Consider the following 25,361-nt stretch of genomic DNA (forward strand, 5'->3'; position numbering starts at 1 on the left):
TATAAGTTATTACTTGAATTTAATACTATCTTCCTGTATAATTTGCTAAAATATTTAAAGACTATGCACATTTTTCTCATAAATGCTACTTAAAGTACGCAGTAAACTATTAAAAAGAAACTGTCGCAATTTTGAAAGAGAAGAAAAAAATTACTAAACTGCTGCGAGATGCTAGTACATAAACATAAAGGTGAGGTATGCTCGAATATGGGAGAGTACATAAACGGGAGCTGTTGCAATAACAAGAGATGAGCATAAAAGAGGCACAAATTATAAATATTACAGGAAAAGATGCTCATAAAAATGAAGGAGAACGAGCAGCTACCAACGGGCACATTGCTTTATCGCATGATATTCGCGATATTCCAGCATAATCCAACGAGCTGTTACTGCAGGGCCGGATCCTCAACGTAAAATATGGATCACATACGCCTTCATTCCTTGTAGACTTCGGACATAAAAAATATTACCATAACAACTTACTAAAAAATTCCCTTTAACATCCATTTCAATTTTGTAATAATTCAGCACTTGTAGCAAGAAAAATATATATGTGAACGCGCCTTTAAACTACACACAGTTCGGCGGCTAATTTAAGCTAACATACAAGAGACAGTAGCAATGTGGTTATGTTAATGACTTGCATTTTTTATTTTAGCTTTTGTTAAGCTGTTATTCTGTATTTTCACAACATCAACAGATTTTACCAAAATATATCTATCTAAATCAAAGCAGACTATTTCTTAATTAATTTCCTATCAATCTTACACCGGCGCGCAACGTGGGGCCTTCTCGCAATACAAACATCGCTATCTTTGGGCGAAGGAAAAGAACTCTCAAGCTTTGTGAGACTGTTGTTTTAGTACATAAACATGAAGGTGAGGTATGCTCAAATATAGCAGAGTACATAAACGGGAGCTGTTGCAATAACAAGAGATGAGCATAAAAGAGGCACAAATTATAAATATTACAGAAAAAGATGCTCATAAAAATTAAGGAGAACGAGCAGTTACCAACGGGCACATTGCTTTATCGCATGATATGGTTCAATAAATGTCAAAAATGATTTATTTGAAACGTCACTTTTAAGTGTTTAAATCGTAAAATTTATTTTAAAAATGGATAAAACACAATCAAAAGTCATGGTAATTCTCATAGAAAACGAAGTCCCGCCAGAGGAGTCCCACCACAAATTATTCGCAATCCTTTTTTAAAATTGTATGACATTTTCGTAGGTCCGATAAACAAAATTTAACAGTAACTGAATCAGTGAGAAGAGGAGCCCAAATTTGAAGACAGATGAGCAAAAAGACTATTTTTGATTCCTTTTTGTAAATTTTAAAATTATTTAGTGTTGTTTTATAATCAAAATTTAACCCTCACGCACAAGTTGTACATACAACTTCAGTGAGGAACTGAGTTTATTTTATATGTACAATTTATTTGCTACAAATAAACTCCATTATTATTATTAATTCATGAGCAATTTTCAGTGCGTCACAAATGATAGAAAAAAAGGTTAGTCCGTGATAAATACACATTTATGACATTTATTCTAACATGACATTTTAGTTAAATCTGACAGTTGTCATATTTTATTTGCAATTTGGTAAAAAACAAATCAATTGTGTTTATTGCATTTATAAAATGGTATTTTCTTTGATTTGTATAGTCTTATAAATTGTACAGATTAAATTTTTTTTATATAGAATAATAAGTAGATAAGTAAGGCCGGTTCCCGCTCACCGTGGGAAAAAAGTGAGCCAGAATCGGTATGCCGGTTCCCGCTCACCGTGGGAAAAAAGTGAGCCAGAATCGGTATGCCGGTTCCCGCTCACCGTGGGAAAAAAGTGAGCCAGAATCGGTATGCCGGTTCCCGCTCACCGTGGGAAAAAGTGAGCCAGAATCGGTATGCCGATTCCCGCTCACCGTGGGAAAAGTGAGCCAGAATCGGTATGCCGATTCCCGCTCACCGTGGGAAAAGTGAGCCAGAATCGGTATGCCGATTCCCGCTCACCGTGGGAAAAAAGTGAGCCAGAATCGGTATGCCGATTCCCGCTCACCGTATGCAATATAATCATTATCATCATCATGACAATGGATCATTCTAGGGGGGTAACAATGGGCCATGCTTAACATATATAAAAATGCAATATAATCATCATCATGACAATGAACCATTCTAGGGGGGGGGGGGGTAACAATGGACCATGCTTAACATGTATAAAAATGCAATATAATCATCATCATCATCATCATGACAATGGACCATTCTGGGATGAAGAGCATGACAATGGACCATTCTGGGGGGGGGGTGACAATGGGCCATTCTGGGGTGAAGTACATGACAATGGGTCATTCTGAACATGTATAAAAATGCGAAATGCTATACGATTATCATATATAGGGCTGAAAATATAATATTTGTACAAATTATGAAAAATCGAATAATTTGAAATATTTACAAAAATATTTTAAGTTGTTTATCAACATTCCGGATGTGGATGGTTGATAAGGAAAGAGTGCAGACGTTATTTTTGCAACAACAGGAATCCGTTAAAGATATGACAAACCACAATGCTAAAAGGCCGGATGGAGTCGGATGATAACATGTAACCACAGTTGTTATTTGTGTAAATGGTATCGCATATTTTTAAAACCACAAGGTCTTGTTTTTGCAAAACATGGAAATCTTATCTCTGAAATGAACAACGTAACCGTGAGAATGTAAACATGTGATCACGTTCGTGTTGCGTGGGGGTAACGAGCTGCGGAATCCTTTAAAAAACAAATCATTGACATTGCCAAAACGGCATTACAACATATCTTCTTTGCTAATGATCCGATTTTGACGTATGAGGTATCAAATGAAAGCGGTGGCGACACAGATGGCAACTATCAATTCTTCTTCTGTCAACGTTCAACATTAATTGCCAATTCTTCTTCTTCTTTTCCGTATAGTGCCTAACAGAACGTGACAGTGCCTAACAGAACGTGATGTGCATAACGTCACGTGAATCACGCGACGTAAATAACGTGACGAGAATAACGTGACCTGATGGTTTCTAATGGCCTCTAATGGTCTCTGCTACACTCTATTCCCTAATGGCATAGACTATTTATCTTTAAACCATCCTAACAGTGTACCTCTTTAACGTGACATTTTACCGTGAATAACGTAACGTGAACGACGTTCGACGCAGGAGATGTGCTCCAAAGTTGGAATTTATTGAGACATTTCACGCAGAACATGATCAGTACTAGTATGAATCCCATCGAGTACATACATAGGGTAATGGAGTTTCAAAGTAAACTCAGCCTGTTAAATAAAGATATTAAATCATATGAGGATTTAAAACAAATTAATAGCCAATTCAATAGTCTGCATATTGAGGGGCAAACGTGGAGGTCTGAAGAGCAGCAGCAGCAAGGTCTTTACGCCTTTAGAAAACTACCACAAGCTACATATCCGTTAAGACGTATTCAGCCTACACCATGGGAGCCACCAACAGCGAGAATATGAAAAGTGAAATAGACAATGTCTTGTGTAATATTAGCATCTGTATTTATTTTATTTTTGAAATTGTAAAAAGAAAATTTCAATCTTCATGTAATATAAGACTTGATCAATAAATAAGGTGTTTAAATAAAAAAACCAACATAATCTCCAACATATTTATTAATACATAGAAAAAAATTACAACGGTATTACAGTAGAAGAAAACCAGTGTCGTAGACGATCCACATTTCTTTCGGTGCATGAAAATAGACCAACAGCGTGGCAGGGGTTTGTAGCAGGACCAACGTTTCCAGTAGCAAGAGGCGTACCATCAAACTTGCAAACATCAATAAGAAGGGGAAAAACTCCAAAAATGTGGCATTTCTTGCTTAAAAATTCGGCCTTTTGTTCTCCTCGGACATATATGTAATCAGCGGCACACAACAACTTGGTTTCAAGTATTTCATTTAGTTTGGACAATTCTACATCTCCATCAGAATATCGAATACCAAGCAGTTTTTTCTCCACGTATGATGCCGTCTTCTTATCCTCATTACTTAGCGCATTGAATGGTTTCGGAGGTAAAAATATGTAATGGCTTCGTTTAAAACCTATTTCGATGGTAAGTTCTTTGGGAACAAACCACCCGTCCACATCGAATCCCTGAATATCTATGAATGCTACTCTCATGATGACTGCTCGTGTACTACTGACACCTCATGCGTCTAAGTTAGACTTTTTACAATTTCGGTGAGAGGGAAGTACTCCATTACACAGTCGTGAATAATAATACAATAGACCTTGGTGTTGGCGGGAAAGCCAGTAGACGCTTCAATATCGAGTTTTACGTCAACGGTGGATGCTTTCATGCTTTCTTCTTGTTTCGAGCAATCGATAACGAACAACGCATGATGCTGGAAAGCTAAGAAATCAAGTAGAGGTCGTTTTTGTTGGGAATGTATGTAGCTTGGGTAAAATTCGGTATAGTTGAAATAGGCCTCGTTGTAGTCAGTTTTGTTAAAATCCAACTGCATTCTCTCGTTTGGCCAGTATTCTCCATTTAACGATAATCTAATACTTTGGATGCTGACATTGTCAAATAATGTGGGATCAGATGTGATTGTGTTACGTTTGCCTGTTTGAAAGAAAACAATGACATAACGTGGTCTTTCAACGGATGTGCTAGTTTTAACAGCCCAAACTTCACGCCTAGCACCTTTGGTAATGGCAGGCAATTCGTGCAATTCCCACTTTCTAAATGGAATAACTATAGGCTGATCTTGTTGAATGGATTTCATGAGTTCCAATTTAATTTCATCATTTGGAAATATGTGCTTCACTCTGAGTTCAATGTTGGTAATTTTAATCTTGGCGGTTGTAACAGTTGTAGTTTTGTCAGCGTTTTGTTTTTCTTTAATGACAATGCAATCGTTGTCGTTTCGAGCTCGAACTAGTCTTATTGTTTGACGACCACACGTAATCATTGGATAATCGTTGAAAATGTTAAAAATGTGCTTAAGAGGCATCTGTATGTTGAATGAAGTATCGTTAAGAATTGGGTCCTTAGGGTAATTCCATCCAGCCATAACCATATAATTAGAATCTTCTTGAGTATAACATGTCATGGCACGTACAGCACTTACGATGCCAGGATCCCGCACTGTTTCCATCTCCCTTGCGCTTTCGCTGTACGTACACGAATCGAAAAGGAAGGCACCCACATTATTTGCTAGTTTGACATCGCCATTTCCAGTTATTTCAAGTGATCCTTTAATGCATAACAGGGTTTCGCTCATGGCAAAAAACGAGTCAACTTGATTAATGCTAAATTCAACAATATCATTGCAGTTGAATGATTTGATGAATGGTGCATAAGTTCGGTATTCAGCCTTTCGAATTGATTCATCAAAGATTGGCTTACGATAAATATCAAATATTGGAGGCATTACTACGCTGTCTGAACGTGCTCGTTTTCCATACATTGTTGTCATTTTTGTAGTTTAAAACCAAGTGATTGTAAAAACAATTTGTTTGCGAACGTAAGATGTTGCCGCTTAGACTGCTGCACAACTAATGACGTTCTTGGAGCAGTAGATGGCCTTATTACTAGGCCCATTTCCCTCGTGATCTAAGTTCCAAAACCAACGTGCTCTCTTCTCCTCTAAAGTTTACAGGTCGTCCTTCTTGATCGAGAGCCAAGACAGTGATATTGGTAAGTTCACGCTGTGGCACAACGGGTAAATACAACAAATTGTGAGGAGTTTCGTCAATTGCGTACCCAGGATTCGATTGTATGACAAATTCATAGATCGTGTGACCAGGTCTGTTACCGTCGAAGGCTCCGGTACTAATGTTGCATTCAAAGCGTATGCTAGATACTTTAATAATCCTAACAGGTAGATCCGAAGAATATGTTTTGCCGGGAGGAAGTATTGCCGGAGAAAATCCCAATACTGTACCAAGACTATCTGGTTGCTTAAACGAAATCTTATATTTGCTAAATATTTGGCACTGTAACGTGTTGTGGTTAGGTTTTAGACTAAATATCGTTTCCGGTCGAAGCTCATTGCCAGCACCCAGTTTCTTTTGTATGTATTCTTCAATATCGACAATTTCATAACATCCATCGGGAAAATCAAATTTTGTCAATTGGTTTTTGTCATTGTAGTAATAAAACTTGTTATTTTCAATGTTTGGTATACTGTTGTAGGAATGAAAGGCACGAAGAGCTATTTCATAATCTTTGTTCGGATCCAACACGATTGGTGTGAAAGGTTGAAATGAAAATGTATAATTGGTACTAACTACTCTCAACAACTGCGACATGATGACTGATTCATACCAATAGATTAATAGGTTATATAGCGGAATAAAAATCAATTTTATGTTCGCATATTTTTTATTTGTTCCAAAGCAAGTTTACATAAATGGCAAGATGCTTGAGAATTGGCTGGTCCATCCCAGTGAGTCCTCCAATCTGGCCTGTTGTAATGTACGAAGCACGGAAGTAGTATCTGCAAGTTCCATTCTCCTCGATATTCTCCCGGCAATTTATGCCATATATATAACAATTCTATAGGTTCTACAGTTCGTATAATATAATCTAGCGGTATTAATTGTAGTTCTTCTTTACTGAATTCCTCAAAACGTTTTTTATGAAACATGTGATCCATAAGCAGTTCCATGCCTTTAATATGCTCCATTATATAAAAACTTTAAGCATAAATGTCCACAAATGATTTGATTATAAGTTTGATACTGATGATTATTGTAGAAAATTCTGGCACGTGCACCCAAATATTTCACAAGTTCTTTGGTCGGCTTCAGATTACCAAATGAATCGAAATACTCTACGTCATCGTTTGTCTTTCTATATGCTACCCAATGTGTTCCGTTATGTGTGGACACATCCAAGTTAACTATTGCACATTCTCGCTGTCGAGGACCGTCTCTAGGCAGAGTGTCATTCATGAAAACTCCTCGAAAATGCGGTATTTTAAGCATTTTTGCGTAATGTGCAATGTCCAAGTCGTACAGCGGACGATTGGGTAGCTTTATTGGAAGTTTTTTTTCAAATACAAGCCAAATCCACCTCTGGGTTTCTTACGCAGGTACAGACCTGATCCGATGTGTTCCATCGCCTTGTTATGACGTATGTCTTCATCCAATTTCTTTTGGGCATTCTTTGCGTCAACCACAGTCTTCGCCACCCCTGCTGCACCGCCGGCTAAAGCCCCCAAAGCAGAAAGACCTGCAAATAGAGGTATGAGGGGTAGGAAACCTCCAGATTTTAGTGGCAATACTCGTGGGACATCAATTTCTTTGCGACCGCCAAGTCTTTTAATTACCGATTTTGCTATTCGTACAGCCGTCAAAGCAGTATCTTGTAACGATGCTCCTCTCTTCATGGACTTTGTGATTTGTGAGACAACATCTCGATTGAAAGAATAACGTCCCTTTCTTCCACGACGAAGTCCCATTCCCAACTTTCTTTTGGTTTTCATTCCACCGGTTACAATTAAAGCAGCACTTTTTTCACCAAAGCTAGCGTCCTTAGACTTGAATCGCTCCCAGGCTCTATTTTCCAATTCTTTATCGGCCTTGTGGCGTTCTTCGAGAGATGTATGATGCGAATAAGCGATATCGTGCTGTTTACACGCTGCGTCTAATGGATTAATTCCTGGATCTCCGCGTGCAAGACGTTTTTTTAGTTTTGTTCCAGGTCCACAATACTGATAACCACCAGGAATATGAAGCTCAATCGGCAGTTTATTAATGAGAGTGTTCACGAGACCGCCTCCTTCGAAGACCAACATTGGACTGATGACATGCAAGTGGCGACATCTATAATATATTGCCGTACTTATTTACTACACATGTCACACGATGAAGGTCGTTCAACAAGAGCAGACGCTGCCAATTGATAATCTAGACATTGTCCAGAAAGTGACAACCAGTAAACATGGAAAATTATTACCAAACTCATTCAGGGCCATTATTTGCGGTCCAAGTGGATGCGGAAAAACTAATGTCATGCTATCACTTTTATTTAATCCAAATGGCGCCAAATTCAAAAATGTATATGTTTATTCGAAATCCCTCTTTCAACCGAAATACCAACTACTGCAAGATGTAATAGCGCAAGTTAAAGGTGTTGGGTATTTTCCATTCAAAGACAATGAAGAAATTATCGGTCCAGACGAAGCTCAAGCAAACTCTGTGTTCTTATTTGACGATGTTGCATGTGATGGACAGCAGAAGATTCGCGAGTATTATTCCATGTGCAGACATAAAGATATCGATGCCGCTTATTTATGCCAAACATATTCAAAAATACCGAAGCAGCTAATAAGAGACAATTGTAACATGATTGTATTATTCAAGCAAGACGAGATAAATTTAAAACATATATTTGATGAACACGTATCACCAGACGTGTCATTTGATCAATTTAAAAAAATGTGTTCAGAATGTTGGCGTGACAGGTATGGCACGCTGGTAATTATGAAAGATTTTGCCCTCAACAATGGTCGATACCGCAAAGGATTTGATAAATATATAAAATTGTAAGCTAATTGTTTAGTCGTCAACAAAATGTCAGATGATACGGTTGCCATTGCCATGCGCAAGAAGAAAGTCGCCGAGTTGGCTAGAGCAATTCGCAAGAAATATTTGGCATTGAAATTAGGCAAGACTGAACGAGATGAGTCACTAAATAAACTTTTTAAACCAATCTCGACACCTCTCAAGGATATTGCTCAATCATCAAAAACGTTACATCATGCTATCGATAACAAGTTTAGACAAGTTAAAAAAGAAGAGGTGAAAAAGGAGGAGCAGGATGAGGAGGATGTATTTCTTGATGCACCCGATATAGCGACACCTGATGAAAACATTATTCAAGAGCCACTCTCCGGTTCTAACGAGATTCCGATGGATGCCACAGAAGAATTTATCGGCCGCTATCCTCCACTAAGTCACAAGCACATAAAAGAATATTTGAGAAAAGATGACAAAATCGATAGAAACTATGGTCCATTTTATGATACTATTAGTGGATGGATATTGGGAAAACGTCGAATAAACTTTGACAAAACCAATGGAGACATAGTAATAATTGGAGAACGTGATTTTGAAGAACGTAGGTTAGGTGGTACGCCAGGCCTATACCACCTGTTATTTTATGCCAGCCCAGAACAGTATAATGAAGACGATTTACAAAAGTATAAAACACTGTTGATTAACACAGAAATTCATCTGGATGCCTTAGGACGTCTTAAAGGGTCCAGCGGAGAAAAATACCATGCAATTATTAAACCTCTATTCAAACCATCTGAGACAACAATGAAAAAGCATGCAACTCGATCACAAAAAGAACTTGAACCCAGAACGAAAACAGCTCGGTCAGCATCTTCATCTACGGTCACAGGAACGGGGTTGGATGACTCTCGTTTAACATACAACGCTGCACCCTTAGAGTATATTTATTGGGATGATGTCAATGAGTTAGTTGATCGGCTGAAACTCTTGGTGGCTTCAAAAGACGCCGGCAACACATCTCACGACAACGAAATCGTGGCTATCATCAATGAACTAAAAGAAGCTAATATAATAGAGTAACTGGGAATGACAACATCATTTCCATTATGAGCGTCGACAAATTCGGTCATCATTCTCGTGGTGGTGGTGGTAGCGCCCAAAAGGTGATGCGAGTTACATTTCCACATACTTCTGACGGTAATATTAATGCCGAACATGTAAAAATTTGTAATGTTAAGGACCCATCGGAAAATGGTGATGCTGCAACGAAAAAATACGTTGATGCTCAAATAATGGAGTTGCGTAACGTACACCTGCCATTAATTCAAGCACATGGTGTGATATTGGAGCAAAAAACTGATGATATACATAATTTAGCTATCGGCCTTAATGAAGTAAGAAAAGAGCTTCATAAAACCACAGTCCCACTTCTCGAGCAAAAGCTGCAAAAAATAATCAAAGATGATTTAAATACAGTAAAAAAGGATACGGAGAATAATGTAAATAAGTTGTTGCAGCAAAAAACTAATGATATACAGGATTTAACCATCGGCCTTAATGAAGTAAGAAAAGAGCTTCATAAAACTACAATTCCCATTCTACAGACACATGACGCTTCGATGCAAATTAAAATAAACGAAATTAATGGTACTCTTGCTACAATTAAACAAGACATCATCAACAATTCGGATGACATAGATAAAAACGTTAGCATGGCTGCAGATAAAGTTGCAAAAAATTCGTTGAAAGTAGACCGGATGGAGAAGACGATAAAAGAAATGAACGCAGCATTACAGGGTGTAGTAGACAATCTTCATTCGATGAATATAGATACTCGCCTAAAAGCAATTGAAAGTCGTATATAAGAATGTCTAAAGAACAGGTGGTGAACGAATTGCATAAACATGCACGCAAAAACTATCCTCGTCGACGAACAATAATCAAAGGACTCGATGACTTGTGGCAAATGGATTTGGCTGAAATGCGTCCTTATGCGCACCAGAATAAAAATTATAAATTAATACTAGTTGTAATTGATTGTTTTTCAAAATTTGTATGGACACGTCCTCTAAAGACTAAGGCAGGTGAGGAAATTACTCGGGCATTTTCGGACATTCTCGCCCATACTCAACGAGTGCCGAAGAACCTACAATCCGATCAGGGAACGGAATTTTACAACAAAAAATTTCAAAATTTAATGAAAAAACACGAAATTAATCATTACAGCACCTACACGATTAAAAAGGCTGCCATTTGTGAAAGAGTTATTAGAACGTTGAAAGCAAAGTTGTACAAGTATTTCAGTTTACATGGATCATACAAATGGTTAGACGCCCTACCTGTAATCACCGAGGAATACAATAATACGAAACATAGTAAAACAGGATACAAACCTTCTCAGGTCAACAAATCCAACGAAAAAGCTATTTTGCACAAAAGTTATAGTCACTTAAAGATTGCCGGCCCGCGAAAATTTAAAGTTGGCGACATTGTACGTGTATCAAAGGCAAAACATTTCTTTGAAAAGGCCTTCACGCCCAATTGGACTACAGAATTATTTAGAATTGTACAAGTAAAGATAACAAATCCCATAACGTATTTGCTAGAAGACATGCAAGGTGCGCCGATTAGCGGTGGGTTTTACGAAGAAGAATTGCAGAAAACGAAAAATCCCGACATTTACTTGGTTGAAAAAGTACTTAGACGAAAAGGCACCAAGATGTATGTTAAATGGCTAGGACTGGATAGCAAACACAACAGTTGGATCAATAGTTCAGATGTAGTTTAAGGATCTACCTTTTAATCCGCCGCGTAGCAATACATTTTTTGGAAAAGGATTGCCCGCAAGAGTGGGGGAAGGGAACAGTATAAATTCTCTCAACAACGAACCGGCATACGTAGTTCCAACAGACCTGATGAGTTCTCCTGACAGTGGCATATTCAGTTACAACACCATGTGTTCTCAAGATAGCGGCTACGATTGTCAATCATTTAGTGTAGAATATGATGATGATGATGATGACAGTCAGCCACCCAGTCCTGACGCCGAATTAGATCGAGTATTGGCAAAATTTGAAGAAGCTGCCACAAATGAACCATATTATTTATTAGAATCTACCTATCCAATGAGCTCTTTCAACATCAAAATTGGATTATCTCCAGCTCGAGATTTTTCACCATCCATCATGCTGTATCGTCATGGTACTTGTAACAAAATCAGTTTACACACAAACGAGTGGGCAACCATAATTGAGTGGCTTAAAGAAAGACTGGTTGATTTTTTCCAAGCAGACCTACCTACTTTTGCCGATGAGTATGACCCCATCGAATTAAAGTGCGGTGATTTCTACACACTACGACAATTGGTGATGGAGAATGTAAAGTTAGTAACCATTGAGAAATTTGGAGTCGAATATTATTTATGGGAAGGAGAGGTCAATCAAATTCTAGAAGCAGACCAGAGCATGATGTCCCATAAAGTGATGCTGTTGAAGAGTTTACAATTTCGCGAATACTATATAAACCTTTCAACTTTCATTAAGAAAAATTTGTATGTCAAAGACTCTTTGTATGGACCAGTTGAAGCCTTTAACGCATATTGCGCTATTTGTCCAGATACTTTGTTAAGTTTAGCTTTAAGAGAATATGTATTTTATTATAAAATTAGACTTGTAAATGATTTAACAGATTGTATGTAAAAAATAAATGGTATTATTAAATATGTTGTCTTTTATTTTTATTAAATACAACCAAAACCTGGAAAAACATAATTTTTGCGGTTAACGAATACTGATAACAGTTTATAATACTAATATCTGTGGTTACATGTTATCATCTGACTACATCCGGTGCTGGTAACAAACACTTTGTTTAAACATATTTTTATTTAAAATATTTATATAAAAATAATTCCAAGTCTTTGATTATTAGTTTTGTACAAATATGATATATTTTTTTAAAACATTCATTTTATGTTGGTGACGTTCGGCCTAGGATATACGAAGAAGCATTTACAGTTCAACCAAGTTATCCCTTAGGCCGTTATGGCAATGTACCATGTATCTTTGGAATGGATAATCAGAAATCAATGTGTGACCCATCAAATTAAAGGATTTTGAATGATGAATTACGTTGTGGTGTCTGCTTTAACACCATGTCATGTATAACGCCCTTTTGACACATTATCGTTTATTATTAGCATTGTAAGGTGACTCTCATCGTATGGCACCTCAAATTACAGGATTTTGAATGACAAATTACGTTGTGATGTTTGTTTTAACAACATGTCACGTATAACGCCTCTTTGACCCTCTATCTTATATTATTCGCATTATATGTCAAATCTTATCATGTAGCACCTCACATTACAGGATTTTGAATGGCAAATTACGTTATGATGTCTGTTTTAACAGCATGTTATGTATAAGGTCTCTTTGGCACTCTATCATATGTTTTATGGGATTATATATAAATTGATGCTTACACAAATATAGGTTAGTCTATTTTTGTATGTAAACAATGATGGAGGTGTTTTTCATGTGTATGCTACTCCTGCGTTTTATAGCAGCAACCGACGCCTTTTCCGAAGACGATGCTATGAGGTTTTTTCATCAGTATGGGTATATAGAAAATGGTTCTCTAGCAGATTTCAATACAACGCTCCTACATTTCCAAGAACGATATAATTTATATGTTGATGGTACATTAAACGATGAAACCATAGCATTAATGCAAAAACCTCGATGCCAAACTGGTGAAAACGATTACTCTCTTACTGGAAAATGGTATAAACATAATCTACGATGGTATTTTCCTCAGGCTGATCGAGCGCACCATATAATTCAAATAGTTGAACGAGCCTTTAAAATGTGGGAAGATGTTTCAAATTTGCATTTTAGCAGAGTAACTCTTCCTGTTCCGACACCAGATATCACTATAACAGCCGTTAAAGGAAAGCATTATTTTCGCTCCAACTGTATGGGTAACCGAGAGTGTGGACAGCAGTTTGATGGTCGTGGTGGAAAATTAGCACATGCATATTTTCCCCTCATTAATGATACTTGCGTAGAAATACATATAGACTTGGATGAAAAATGGAGTTATAATGTGAACGATACAGATTATGATTCTGCCAATCTCTTTATGGTTATTCTTCACGAAATTGGTCACAGTTTAGGTTTATCGCATAGTAACGATAAGAATGCTGTAATGTATCCCTGGTATTCACATAAATTACTCACTATTACTCAGGATGATATTAACGGTATGGAGGCTTTATACGGACGCAAAAGTACATATATTACTACGCAGCAAACTAGTGCATCAACCCAGGCAACACCGAGAAAAAGTACATCTTATATTCCTACACAGGCTAGTACATCAACTCGATCGCATAAATCGAGGGTGCATACTACAAGACCCCGTCCTATACCAACCGAGATTATACCTCACCAAACAACGAAAACTGCACCGCCTTTTTGTGCTATTGAATATCCTAATATTCTCTTTCTGGCATATGATCCTCAGTTTAAGAACCATCATATGTATATAATACATGATGGATTTGTATGGAAGAATGATCTAAATGGTCACATGGTACCGAATAATCCCGACCATTTGAGTACTTATTTACCTAAACAAATAAGAAATATTTCGTATGTGTTTCAGAATACGGCTGGTAACTTAATTGTTACATCAAATAATACTATGTACTCAGTATCATTTCCCAGCATAACTATTTCAAGAGATATACCTCTGTTTATATTACCACCCCATGCCGAGATAAACGTTGTATTTCAGACTCATACAGGAAAGACGTATATATGGTATGACAATACAGCATTCATTGAATATGACGACATAATAGACCTAGTCATTAGCAGAGGACTTATAAAGGACATATTCCCTGGAGTACCGACCACCGTTAAATCGGTATTTAAATATATAGATGGACATTTATACTTTCTAGATGGCAGCACGTATTACAAATATAATGAATTTACAAAGAAGATCATCGAAATTGGCAGATTTAATTGGAACTTATTCGGAATTCCTTGTCCAGATGACAGCCTGATTACACAGTTGAAATATTTACTGAATAAAGTTGGCTCTTTTTATACATAACTTTGTAATATATAACATGAAATAAAAACTTATGGAGATGTAGAATTGTCCAAACTAAATGAAATACTTGAAACCAAGTTGTTGTGTGCCGCTGATTACATATATGTCCGAGGAGAACAAAAGGCCGAATTTTTAAGCAAGAAATGCCACATTTTTGGAGTTTTTCCCCTTCTTATTGATGTTTGCAAGTTTGATGGTACGCCTCTTGCTACTGGAAACGTTGGTCCTGCTACAAACCCCTGCCACGCTGTTGGTCTATTTTCATGCACCGAAAGAAATGTGGATCGTCTACGACACTGGTTTTCTTCTACTGTAATACCGTTGTAATTTTTTTCTATGTATTAATAAATATGTTGGAGATTATGTTGGTTTTTTTATTTAAACACCTTATTTATTGATCAAGTCTTATATTACATGAAGATTGAAATTTTCTTTTTACAATTTCAAAAATAAAATAAATACAGATGCTAATATTACACAAGACATTGTCTATTTCACTTTTCATATTCTCGCTGTTGGTGGCTCCCATGGTGTAGGCTGAATACGTCTTAACGGATATGTAGCTTGTGGTAGTTTTCTAAAGGCGTAAAGACCTTGCTGCTGCTGCTCTTCAGACCTCCACGTTTGCCCCTCAATATGCAGACTATTGAATTGGCTATTAATTTGTTTTAAATCCTCATATGATTTAATATCTTTATTTAACAGGCTGAGTTTACTTTGAAACTCCATTACCCTATGTATGTACTCGATGGGATTCATACTAGTACTGATCATGTTCTGCGTGAAATGTCTCAATAAATTCCAACTTTGGAGCACATCTCCTGCGTCGAACGTCGTTCACGTTACGTTATTCACGGTAAAATGTCACGTTAAAGAGGTACACTGTTAGGATGGTTTAAAGATAAATAGTCTATGCCATTAGGGAATAGAGTGTAGCAGAGACCATTAGAGGCCATTAGAAACCATCAGGTCACGTTATTCTCGTCACGTTATTTACGTCGCGTGATTCACGTGACGTTATGCACATCACGTTCTGTTAGGCACTGTCACGTTCTGTTAGGCACTATACGGAAAAGAAGAAGAAGAATTGGCAATTAATGTTGAACGTTGACAGAAGAAGAATTGATAGTTGCCATCTGTGTCGCCACCGCTTTCATTTGATACCTCATACGTCAAAATCGGATCATTAGCAAAGAAGATATGTTGTAATGCCGTTTTGGCAATGTCAATGATTTGTTTTTTAAAGGATTCCGCAGCTCGTTACCCCCACGCAACACGAACGTGATCACATGTTTACATTCTCACGGTTACGTTGTTCATTTCAGAGATAAGATTTCCATGTTTTGCAAAAACAAGACCTTGTGGTTTTAAAAATATGCGATACCATTTACACAAATAACAACTGTGGTTACATGTTATCATCCGACTCCATCCGGCCTTTTAGCATTGTGGTTTGTCATATCTTTAACGGATTCCTGTTGTTGCAAAAATAACGTCTGCACTCTTTCCTTATCAACCATCCACATCCGGAATGTTGATAAACAACTTAAAATATTTTTGTAAATATTTCAAATTATTCGATTTTTCATAATTTGTACAAATATTATATTTTCAGCCCTATATATGATAATCGTATAGCATTTCGCATTTTTATACATGTTCAGAATGACCCATTGTCATGTACTTCACCCCAGAATGGCCCATTGTCACCCCCCCCAGAATGGTCCATTGTCATGCTCTTCATCCCAGAATGGTCCATTGTCATGATGATGATGATGATGATTATATTGCATTTTTATACATGTTAAGCATGGTCCATTGTTACCCCCCCCCCCCCCTAGAATGGTTCATTGTCATGATGATGATTATATTGCATTTTTATATATGTTAAGCATGGCCCATTGTTACCCCCCCTAGAATGATCCATTGTCATGATGATGATAATGATTATATTGCATACGGTGAGCGGGAATCGGCATACCGATTCTGGCTCACTTTTTTCCCACGGTGAGCGGGAATCGGCATACCGATTCTGGCTCACTTTTCCCACGGTGAGCGGGAATCGGCATACCGATTCTGGCTCACTTTTCCCACGGTGAGCGGGAATCGGCATACCGATTCTGGCTCACTTTTTCCCACGGTGAGCGGGAACCGGCATACCGATTCTGGCTCACTTTTTTCCCACGGTGAGCGGGAACCGGCATACCGATTCTGGCTCACTTTTTTCCCACGGTGAGCGGGAACCGGCATACCGATTCTGGCTCACTTTTTTCCCACGGTGAGCGGGAACCGGCCTTACTTATCTACTATAATATAATATTATTTAATATTATATTATTAGCGCCATCTATTGACAACTAGATTAAATGTTATAAATGTCACCGACGAAATGTAATCAGCGACGTGCGTTTTTTTCTGTCACTTACAATTTAATGCGTTATGGACCAAGAGCTAGCAATGTCGGGAAAGCAGTGATTTTAAGACACTTGGTTTTTTAATATATTATTCCCTATGCTTCCTTGAACACCTTACCGGCCATCTGGCTAATGAGATAGGTTGCGTTCATTACTGCGCAGAGCACCTGTACAGGTAAATATATCGAATATAAAATTATTTTAAGACGAAAAATTTTTTTGCCATTACTTTTTAAACATTATTGAAAATATGAATTATAATTGCCAGGCATTTCTGTGGGTGCTAAATATGCGCCAGACGCTATTTTTTATAAATAATAATTGAAAAATTTAAATCATTTTAGTATGTCTGAAATTTTAATATTATATTATTTACATATAAACAAATGCAAAATTAATTTGCCAGGCATTAATTCGGTTGTATTCACCAACCAGATGGATTTAAAATCATAAAAATAATGTGTATTTTCTGCAAAACGATCGCTGGTTGGGTTAAGAAACTAGACAAACAAAAGATACGACAATTTCGGGGTGAATGTTGTCCGCACATGTATTAAGATGGGTCAGTCACAATTCAGAGTTTGTTAACGATTCTTGTCGAGTTTCTATTTAGTGAAAAGTAATTGTGATACAATATAATGGCAAATAAAATACAATTAATTTTGCATTTATTTATGTGTTAATAATATAATATTAAAATTACAGACATACTAAAATGATGTAAACTTTTCTATTATTATTTATAATAAACAGCGTCTGGCGCGCATTTAGCAACCACATAAATGTCTGGCAATTATAATTCATGTTTCTAATAATGTTTAAAAAGTAATGACAAAAAAAATTTGTTTGTCTTATTTCTTAACACAGCCAGCGTACGTTTTGCTGAAAATATATATCATTCTAACGATTTTAAATCCATCTGACTAATGACTGCAACCGAGTTAATGTCTGGCAAATTAATTTTGCATTTATTTATGTGTTAATAATATAATATTAAAATTACAGACATACTAAAATGATGTAAACTTTTCTATTATTATTTATAATAAACAACGTCTGGCGCGCATGTAGCAACCATATAAATGTCTGGCAATTATAATTCATGTTTTTAATAATGCTTAAAAAAAGTAACGACAAAAAAAATTTCGTCTTAAACTAATTTTAAATACATTTACCTGTATCTTTTGTTTGTCTTATTTCTTAACACAGCCAGCGTACGTTTTGCTGAAAATATATATCATTCTAACGATTTTAAATCCATCTGGCTGATGACTGCAACCGAGTTAATATCTGGCAAATTAATTTTGCATTTATTTATGTGTTAATAATATAATATTAAAATTACAGACATACTAAAATGATTTAAATTTTTCTATTATTGTTTATAGTAAATAGCGTCTGGCGCGCATTTAGCAACCACAGAAATGTCTAGCAATTTTAATTCATGTTTCTGATAAGGTTTAAAAAGTAATGGCAAAAAAAATTTCGTCTTAAAATAATTTTAAATTCGATATATTTACCTGTACAGGTGTGCTGCGCGGTAATGAACGCAACCTGTTTCAGTAGCCAGATGGCCGGGAAGGTGTTCGAGGATTCATAGGGAATAATATATCAAAGAATCAGCTGTCTTAAAATACTTTCTCGAAAACGTTGATAGCCATTTAGACTATAGCATCTGGCACGTATTTAGCAACCACAGAAATGTCTGGCAATTATAATTCATATTTCTAAGAATGTTTTACAAGTAATGACAAAAAAAAATTTCGTGTTAAAATAATTTTAAATTCGATATATTTACCTGTACAGGTGCGCTGCGCAGTAATGAACGCAACCTGTCTCAGTAGCCAGATGGCCGATAAGGTGTTCTAGAATGCATAGGGAATAATATATTAAAGAATCAGCTGTCTTAAAATAGTTTCTCGAAAACGTTGCTAGCTCTTAGATCATTAGAGAGAAATCGAAAAACTGTGACGCACTGAAAAATGCTCATGGAAAGAACCATATTCGCGATATTCTGACATAATCCAACGAGCTGTTGTAGATTGTAGATTGTAGATTGCAAAAGGGGTCGATTGGCCCAGTTGACCTTACTAGACTGCGACCTACAAGATCTTTTGTGTATACCCTACATCTATATTTTAGTCCAAAAGGTCTAGGCTTCTAAGAAAGTCCATTATCCGTTTTGGAGTTAGGTTTGTAATCTGATCAGGATCAAGGAATACCTGTTCCAGATATTTATGGCGTTGCCGAACAATTACTCTGCAATTGCAGATAATATGTTCTGACGTCTCATCTGCCTCATCGCAGAATCTACATGTCCCACTGTCCAGTATGCCCATTTTACAGAGATGGTATCTGAGTGAGCAGTGTCCAGTGAGAATTCCTGTGATTACTCTGAGATCAGATTTTTGAAGCTCTAAGAGTAATTTCGCGTAGCGGGCAGAGGGTCGTAATAACCTTTTTGCCTGTCTTTGGCCTGGAACATTTTTCCAGTAGGCTGCACTGAGTTCCTTTTCATATTTTCGAACTTCTTCCATTATGCGGCTTTTTGGTATGCCACAAAATGGTTCAGGTCCGATGAAAGGAGTACAAGCTCCTTCCTTTTGCGAGACTATCGGCAATCTCATTTCCGACAATTCCTTTATGCCCTGGCACCCATAGCAACGTTAGTTTGTTGCGACTAGCCAGTTGTTTAAGGGATTGTTTGCAATTCCAGGCTATTTTTGACTCGTAAGTTGTGGACTTCAGAGCCTTCAAAGCAGCCTGACTATCAGATGCAATAAATATTCTTGCTGAGTTGAGGCCTTTTCTTAGGCACTCTTGAGCACAGAACTCTATTGCTGTTAGTGCAGGGCCAGACCATCACACTTTCTCGTAAAATATGGATTATATACACCGAGCCTTATTCGCCTCGAGCATAAAAAATATTACCATATGTCGAAAATGCAGCAGCTGCATAATGCTCTGGTTAAATTGGAGAGTACAGGAAGAGTCTATACCGGTTTCGGAGGTCTCTTCCCCCTCATCAGTAGTCTCATATCCTCTTCTCTCCGACTTCTCCAGTCATCACACTTTGGGCCTTTCCGAATTGCAAAGAGAGAAATGTTACGGATGAACTAGTGCCATCTACCAAAAAACAAAGTAAGTTATCAATCGAAGTAGCACAGAAAACGACAATAAATATCGTTCCCATACTACCAGATTGACAACAGGTGGAATACTTTCTTTGGTTACACCTCCTGAGATTTTCAAAATTTATAAATCATACTGGATGCCCAGGAAATTAAGATGAGAGAATTTTAAATAATTCACAACTCATCTGCTCAGCGTGGTAAAAGTTCCAACAAGAAAGATTCCTTAATACTCCTACAAAAGAGTAAATGAAAAAATGTATAAACATTTTCAATTTCTTTGCAACACGAAAATGCAGCAGCTGCATAATGCTCTGGCTAAATAGGAGATTGCAGGAAGTGTCTATACCGGTTTCGCAGGTCTTTTCCCCCTCATCAGTAGTCCCATATCCTCTTCTCTCCGATTTCCTCAGGCATCACACTTTGGGCCTTTCCATATTGCAAAGAAAGAGATGTCACGGATGAACTAGAGCCATCTACCGAAAAACAAAGTAAGTTATCAATCGAAGTAGCACAGATAGTAGTTGACTACTGATGAGGGGGAAAAGACCTCCGAAACCGGTATAAACTCTTTCTGCACTCTCCAATTTAACCAGAGCATTATGCAGCTGCTGCATTTTCGTGTTTCAAAGAAATTGAAAATGTTTATCCTAATGTTTATATTTGTCATAATTTCAAACCGCTTTAATAGAATGGCACACGAGATGATGCACTGGCATAATAAAGAACCTATTTTTTTGCTTATAGGCTATTGATTATGTACTATAGAAAGGAACTACAACGTTAACGGGGTTTTATTATTTCATATGGTCAATGAATCTCTATATATGAAAAAACCGCGGAGTGCTACCATTTAAAGGGGTGCGTTTTTGAGAAATGGGTGAATTAGTCCCTGGGCACAGGTTACATTAGGGTGAGTTCTATGAACTTTTGGTACAAACAAGTCTACATAAAAATTGTTCCTGGTTAAATTTCCTATCTAAATATAACTTTTTAAAGTCAAAGATACTTTTTTTTACAAAAATATATTCAAAAGAAAAAGCACAAAGAAACCCAAAAGAAAGAAATTTTGTTTTTTGTCCCATAACTTTTGTCCACAAGGATATAGGTATAGATATTGCTTCACAGAAAAAAAACTTACATATTTTCTCTTTAAAATTATGTTTGGTAGAGGTCATTAGGATTTACAGTTTTCAAGATATGATTTTTCAAAGTTTGCCACTCACAGCAATTTTGGGCAATTCTCCTTGTTATTTCGCAAATATTGTTCTGTAACTTTTTCCTACGCAACTTTAGGCATATGCAATGGTACATATAAGAGGAATATAAATCAATTACCTTTAAAATGTTCTACTGTATAATGTTGTACGACTTCTTTTAAAGAGGTTATCTTTTTCAAGATTTTATACTTTTAACGAGTTTTTATATTTTTTACGATTATTTTTTAATTTCAAATTATAACTTTTTTTTTTCTACATTTAGGTATATATTATATAATAGAAAAGAAAGCTTATTCTGTTTACTTTAAAATGGTGTATTATAAAAAATTCTAGGATTATTTTTGAATAAGATATGGTTTTTCAAAATGTAATAAGTACTTGCATCAATTTTTGATTTTAGGATTATTTTTTAAATTTCTCATTACAACTTTTTTATGTGATTGTGTGTTATGATTGAATCTTATTTTTTATACGTAATATTTACTGTCAAAGCTCCTGCACCAGAAGCTTTGCTTGAAAAAATAGCATGTAAATGTACCAAAGGATGTACAAAAAACTGCGGTTGTAGGAAGATAGGAATTAGTTGTTCAATATTCTGCAAAGGGTGCATGTGCATGGGTACTAATTGTGGGAACTCTAAGATAACTGAGGTGCCAGAGGAAGATATTGAAGAATGCTAACGAACAGATGGACTTTGATTTTGAAAATTTTTTAAATGTCAACGTTTAAATAATTTTAACTAAAGTGACAGGTAAAAAAATATCAAAGAATCACTCGGTTTCCATTATTTAAATATAGATGATACACCATTTTAAAGAACAGAAAATAAGCCCTCTTTATTGAGCAATATATATTATATTCATGTACAAGAAAAAAATTTATAATGAGATATTTAAAAAATAATCCTAAAATTAAAAATCGTTGCAAGTACTTATTACATTTTGAAAAATAATATCTTACTAAAAAATAATCCTAGAATTTTTTGTAGTACACGATTTTAAAGTAAACAAAATAAGCTTTTTTTATTATATTATATAATATATACCTAAGTATAGAAGAAAAAAGTTATAATGAGAAATTTCAAAAATAATCGTAAAAAATGTAAAAAATAATATTTTTTTATATTAGGTATTATATAATATATAATATAATATTATATTATATATACTATATATAATATAGTATTATTTTATTTTTATACATATTATAAAAAATCGTTAAAAGTATAAAACCTTGAAAAACCATAATCTCTTTCGAAAAGAAAAAGTCGTACAACGTTATACAGTAGACCATTTTAAAGGTAATTGATTTCTATTCCTATTACGTGTACCATTGCATATACCTAACGTTACGTAGAAAAAAGTTACAGAACAATATTTGCGAAGTAACAAGGAAAATGGCCCAAAATTGCTGTGAGTGGCTAATTTTGAAAAATCATATTTCGAAAACTATAAATCCTAATTACCTCTGCTGAACAAAATTTTAAAGAAGAAATATGTAGGTTTTTTTTCTGTAAAGCAATGTCTATACCTATATCCTCGTGGACAAAAGTTATGGGACAAAAAACAAAATTTCTTTCTTTTGGGTTTCTTTGTGCTTTTTCTTTTGAATATATTTTTGTAAAAAAAAAGTATCATTGACTTTAAAAAGTGATATGTAGATAGGAAATTTAACCAGGAATAATTTTTATGTAGGTATGTTTGTACCAAAAGTGCATAGAACTCACCCTAATGTAACTTGTGCCCAGGGACTAATTCACCCATTTCTCAAAAACGCACCCCTTTAAATGGTAGCACTCCGCGGTTTTATCATATATAGATGTCCATGTCCATTGACCATATGAAATAATAAAACCCCGTTAACGTTGTAGTTCCTTTTAGCTATCTTATTTTGAATATAATCAATAGCCTATTAATTTAGTTCAAAAAACTTTTATTTTTTGGTATGAGCGCAGAAAAAATCTATTTTCCCCCTATCAGGAATTAATAGCACGGCTAAAAATATGCACGATCACACCTTACACACCTATTGACCATGATAAATGTCCTTTACTTCCTGCTGCTAGCGAAACAAACAAACTAGTATATTTTAGCCTCATAAATATTTACGAACTTGTCCAATTGATCTTGATCCTTTCACATACAGCTGCTCGCCAACTTGGCCGCTCTCTAAACAATATCGAGACAGTTTTAAATAAATGATGGCTTAGATAGAAGTTCCGAAACGAAGGAGTGGAAAGGAGAAGACTATCAGCATCGATCCGGTCCTGTGATGACCAAAGGACGCCTCCGTCGCTCGACTTCTAGACGGAAGCGTCACTGCTCGGTGATGGCGCTGAAGAGCTGGATTTAGTCCCGGAAAGTGCCTCATCACTTATTAAAGGTGACCGCCTAGATAATATCTATTAGACTAAGAGCCGACGTCCGATTGACAAAGTCTTAGGAAATCGATACCGGGGCTCTTTTAGAGGTGGTTTTAACGTTTTAAAAATTTACGAGTATATGTTACGATAAAATGTTGAACTAGGATTGAGAGCTTCAGAATAAAAGTCAAATAAAAATTTTTATAAAAAAGATAATTGAATATTTGAACCAATAATTTCATTTATAGCTCTTGGAAAAGAAAATTATCTAACGGCCAGATAATATTAGACCTGGATCCCGCGTAAGAAAAAAAAGTTGATTAATAGCAAGCTGAAAATTTGTTAATAGCTTAACGGTGTCTAGTCGGACAAACATTGATGCACGGGAACACTGAAACAGGGGAAGTTTTAACGGTAGAGCATGATAAACGTGTCGTCCTGACAAGTTTATGATGGTGAAAAATAGCAAGTTGTTTTTAAGTTTATTCAATAGCCCACGTTATATAATAAATGAAAAAATGTTTATCCGACAAAAAGGTTGGGCATTTTAACGAGTCCGACACGTAGAACATGTCACATCACAGGAACTATGTTGGTGATGAATAGCAGTCTGATTTTTGCATGAGAGTTTAATGAACGGTTAAAAAAGCAATTGGAAGTTCTGTCGGACAAAATGAATGGGAAATTTTCCTAGTCGGACATTCTAAACATGTAAGATATAGACAAAAATGTTGGTGATAAATAGCAAGCTAAGTTTGATTTGTTTATGTACAAATTATATTTTGTAACGCAAAAAGTTATATGTCGGACAAAAAGTTTGGGCAAATCGAAGGAAATAAATAAAAAACATTTTTTCAGAATGACTTAGTCACATATTGATAAAGCTATTTTAGTTGTATATTATTATTTATATTCACATATTTGCATGTGCATATATATACATTATACATGCATACTCCAAAAACAGTGAGGTAAGTATCAATGCATGTATATATTGCAAAACAATTATTTTTTTGGGTGGAGTTTGTTCTAGATATTCTCAAAATGACAATAAAAAATGTCAAAGAACATGTGAAAGCAATCTCTTAGGGTTTTCTAATTAGGTGCATCAGAAAGTACGGAAAATTTCCTACAAAAAACGTTGCATACATTTTTTTCGATACTCAAATCTTAACCCTGTAAACGACATTGAAAAATGTGAAGAGTTTAAAACTTCGGTGCTTATAAGAATAGACGTAAATATGACACATTATGCTTAGAAGTATGTATTAGAAGGCTGCATCTGTCAGTGTGACACTTTGTGCTATACAAAGTAGTATTTGAAAGTACATGGTCTCTGAGTTTCTGTTTGCCACGTGTGTTGGAAATTAAAATTTATATTAACTATGGAGTGTTTTTGTGTCTATTTTTGAGTGTCAACAGTTTAAATTTTAAGTCACCAAATCAAAAGTGAAACCATTCAACGGAACATTTTTGAGTAATTTTCGAACATTTTACAAAGTTAGTAAAATACTTGGTCATCAATTCAATGAGGTTCAGTTGCCAGATAATTGTGAAAGTAATATTGAATAT

At 35.8% G+C, this 25,361-nt stretch overlaps 3 protein-coding genes across 3 annotated transcripts in view; 1 reads left to right on the forward strand and 2 right to left on the reverse strand.

Moving 5' to 3' along the window:
* LOC114334051 (chaoptin-like) overlaps positions 1-25,361 on the reverse strand; it is a 233,205-nt gene that overhangs the window by 92,770 nt on the left and 115,074 nt on the right. The window lies entirely within an intron of this gene.
* LOC114341434 (uncharacterized) lies at positions 4,225-5,481 on the reverse strand. The gene has a single exon (XM_028292231.2). The coding sequence runs from the start codon at positions 5,479-5,481 to the stop codon at positions 4,225-4,227; it is 1,257 nt and encodes a 418-aa protein (XP_028148032.2).
* Positions 13,058-14,662, forward strand: LOC126891612 (matrix metalloproteinase-18-like). The gene has a single exon (XM_050660795.1). The coding sequence runs from the start codon at positions 13,058-13,060 to the stop codon at positions 14,660-14,662; it is 1,605 nt and encodes a 534-aa protein (XP_050516752.1).

This window comes from Diabrotica virgifera, chromosome 9 (assembly GCF_917563875.1).
Source record: "Diabrotica virgifera virgifera chromosome 9, PGI_DIABVI_V3a".
Classification (NCBI taxonomy): domain Eukaryota; kingdom Metazoa; phylum Arthropoda; class Insecta; order Coleoptera; family Chrysomelidae; genus Diabrotica; species Diabrotica virgifera.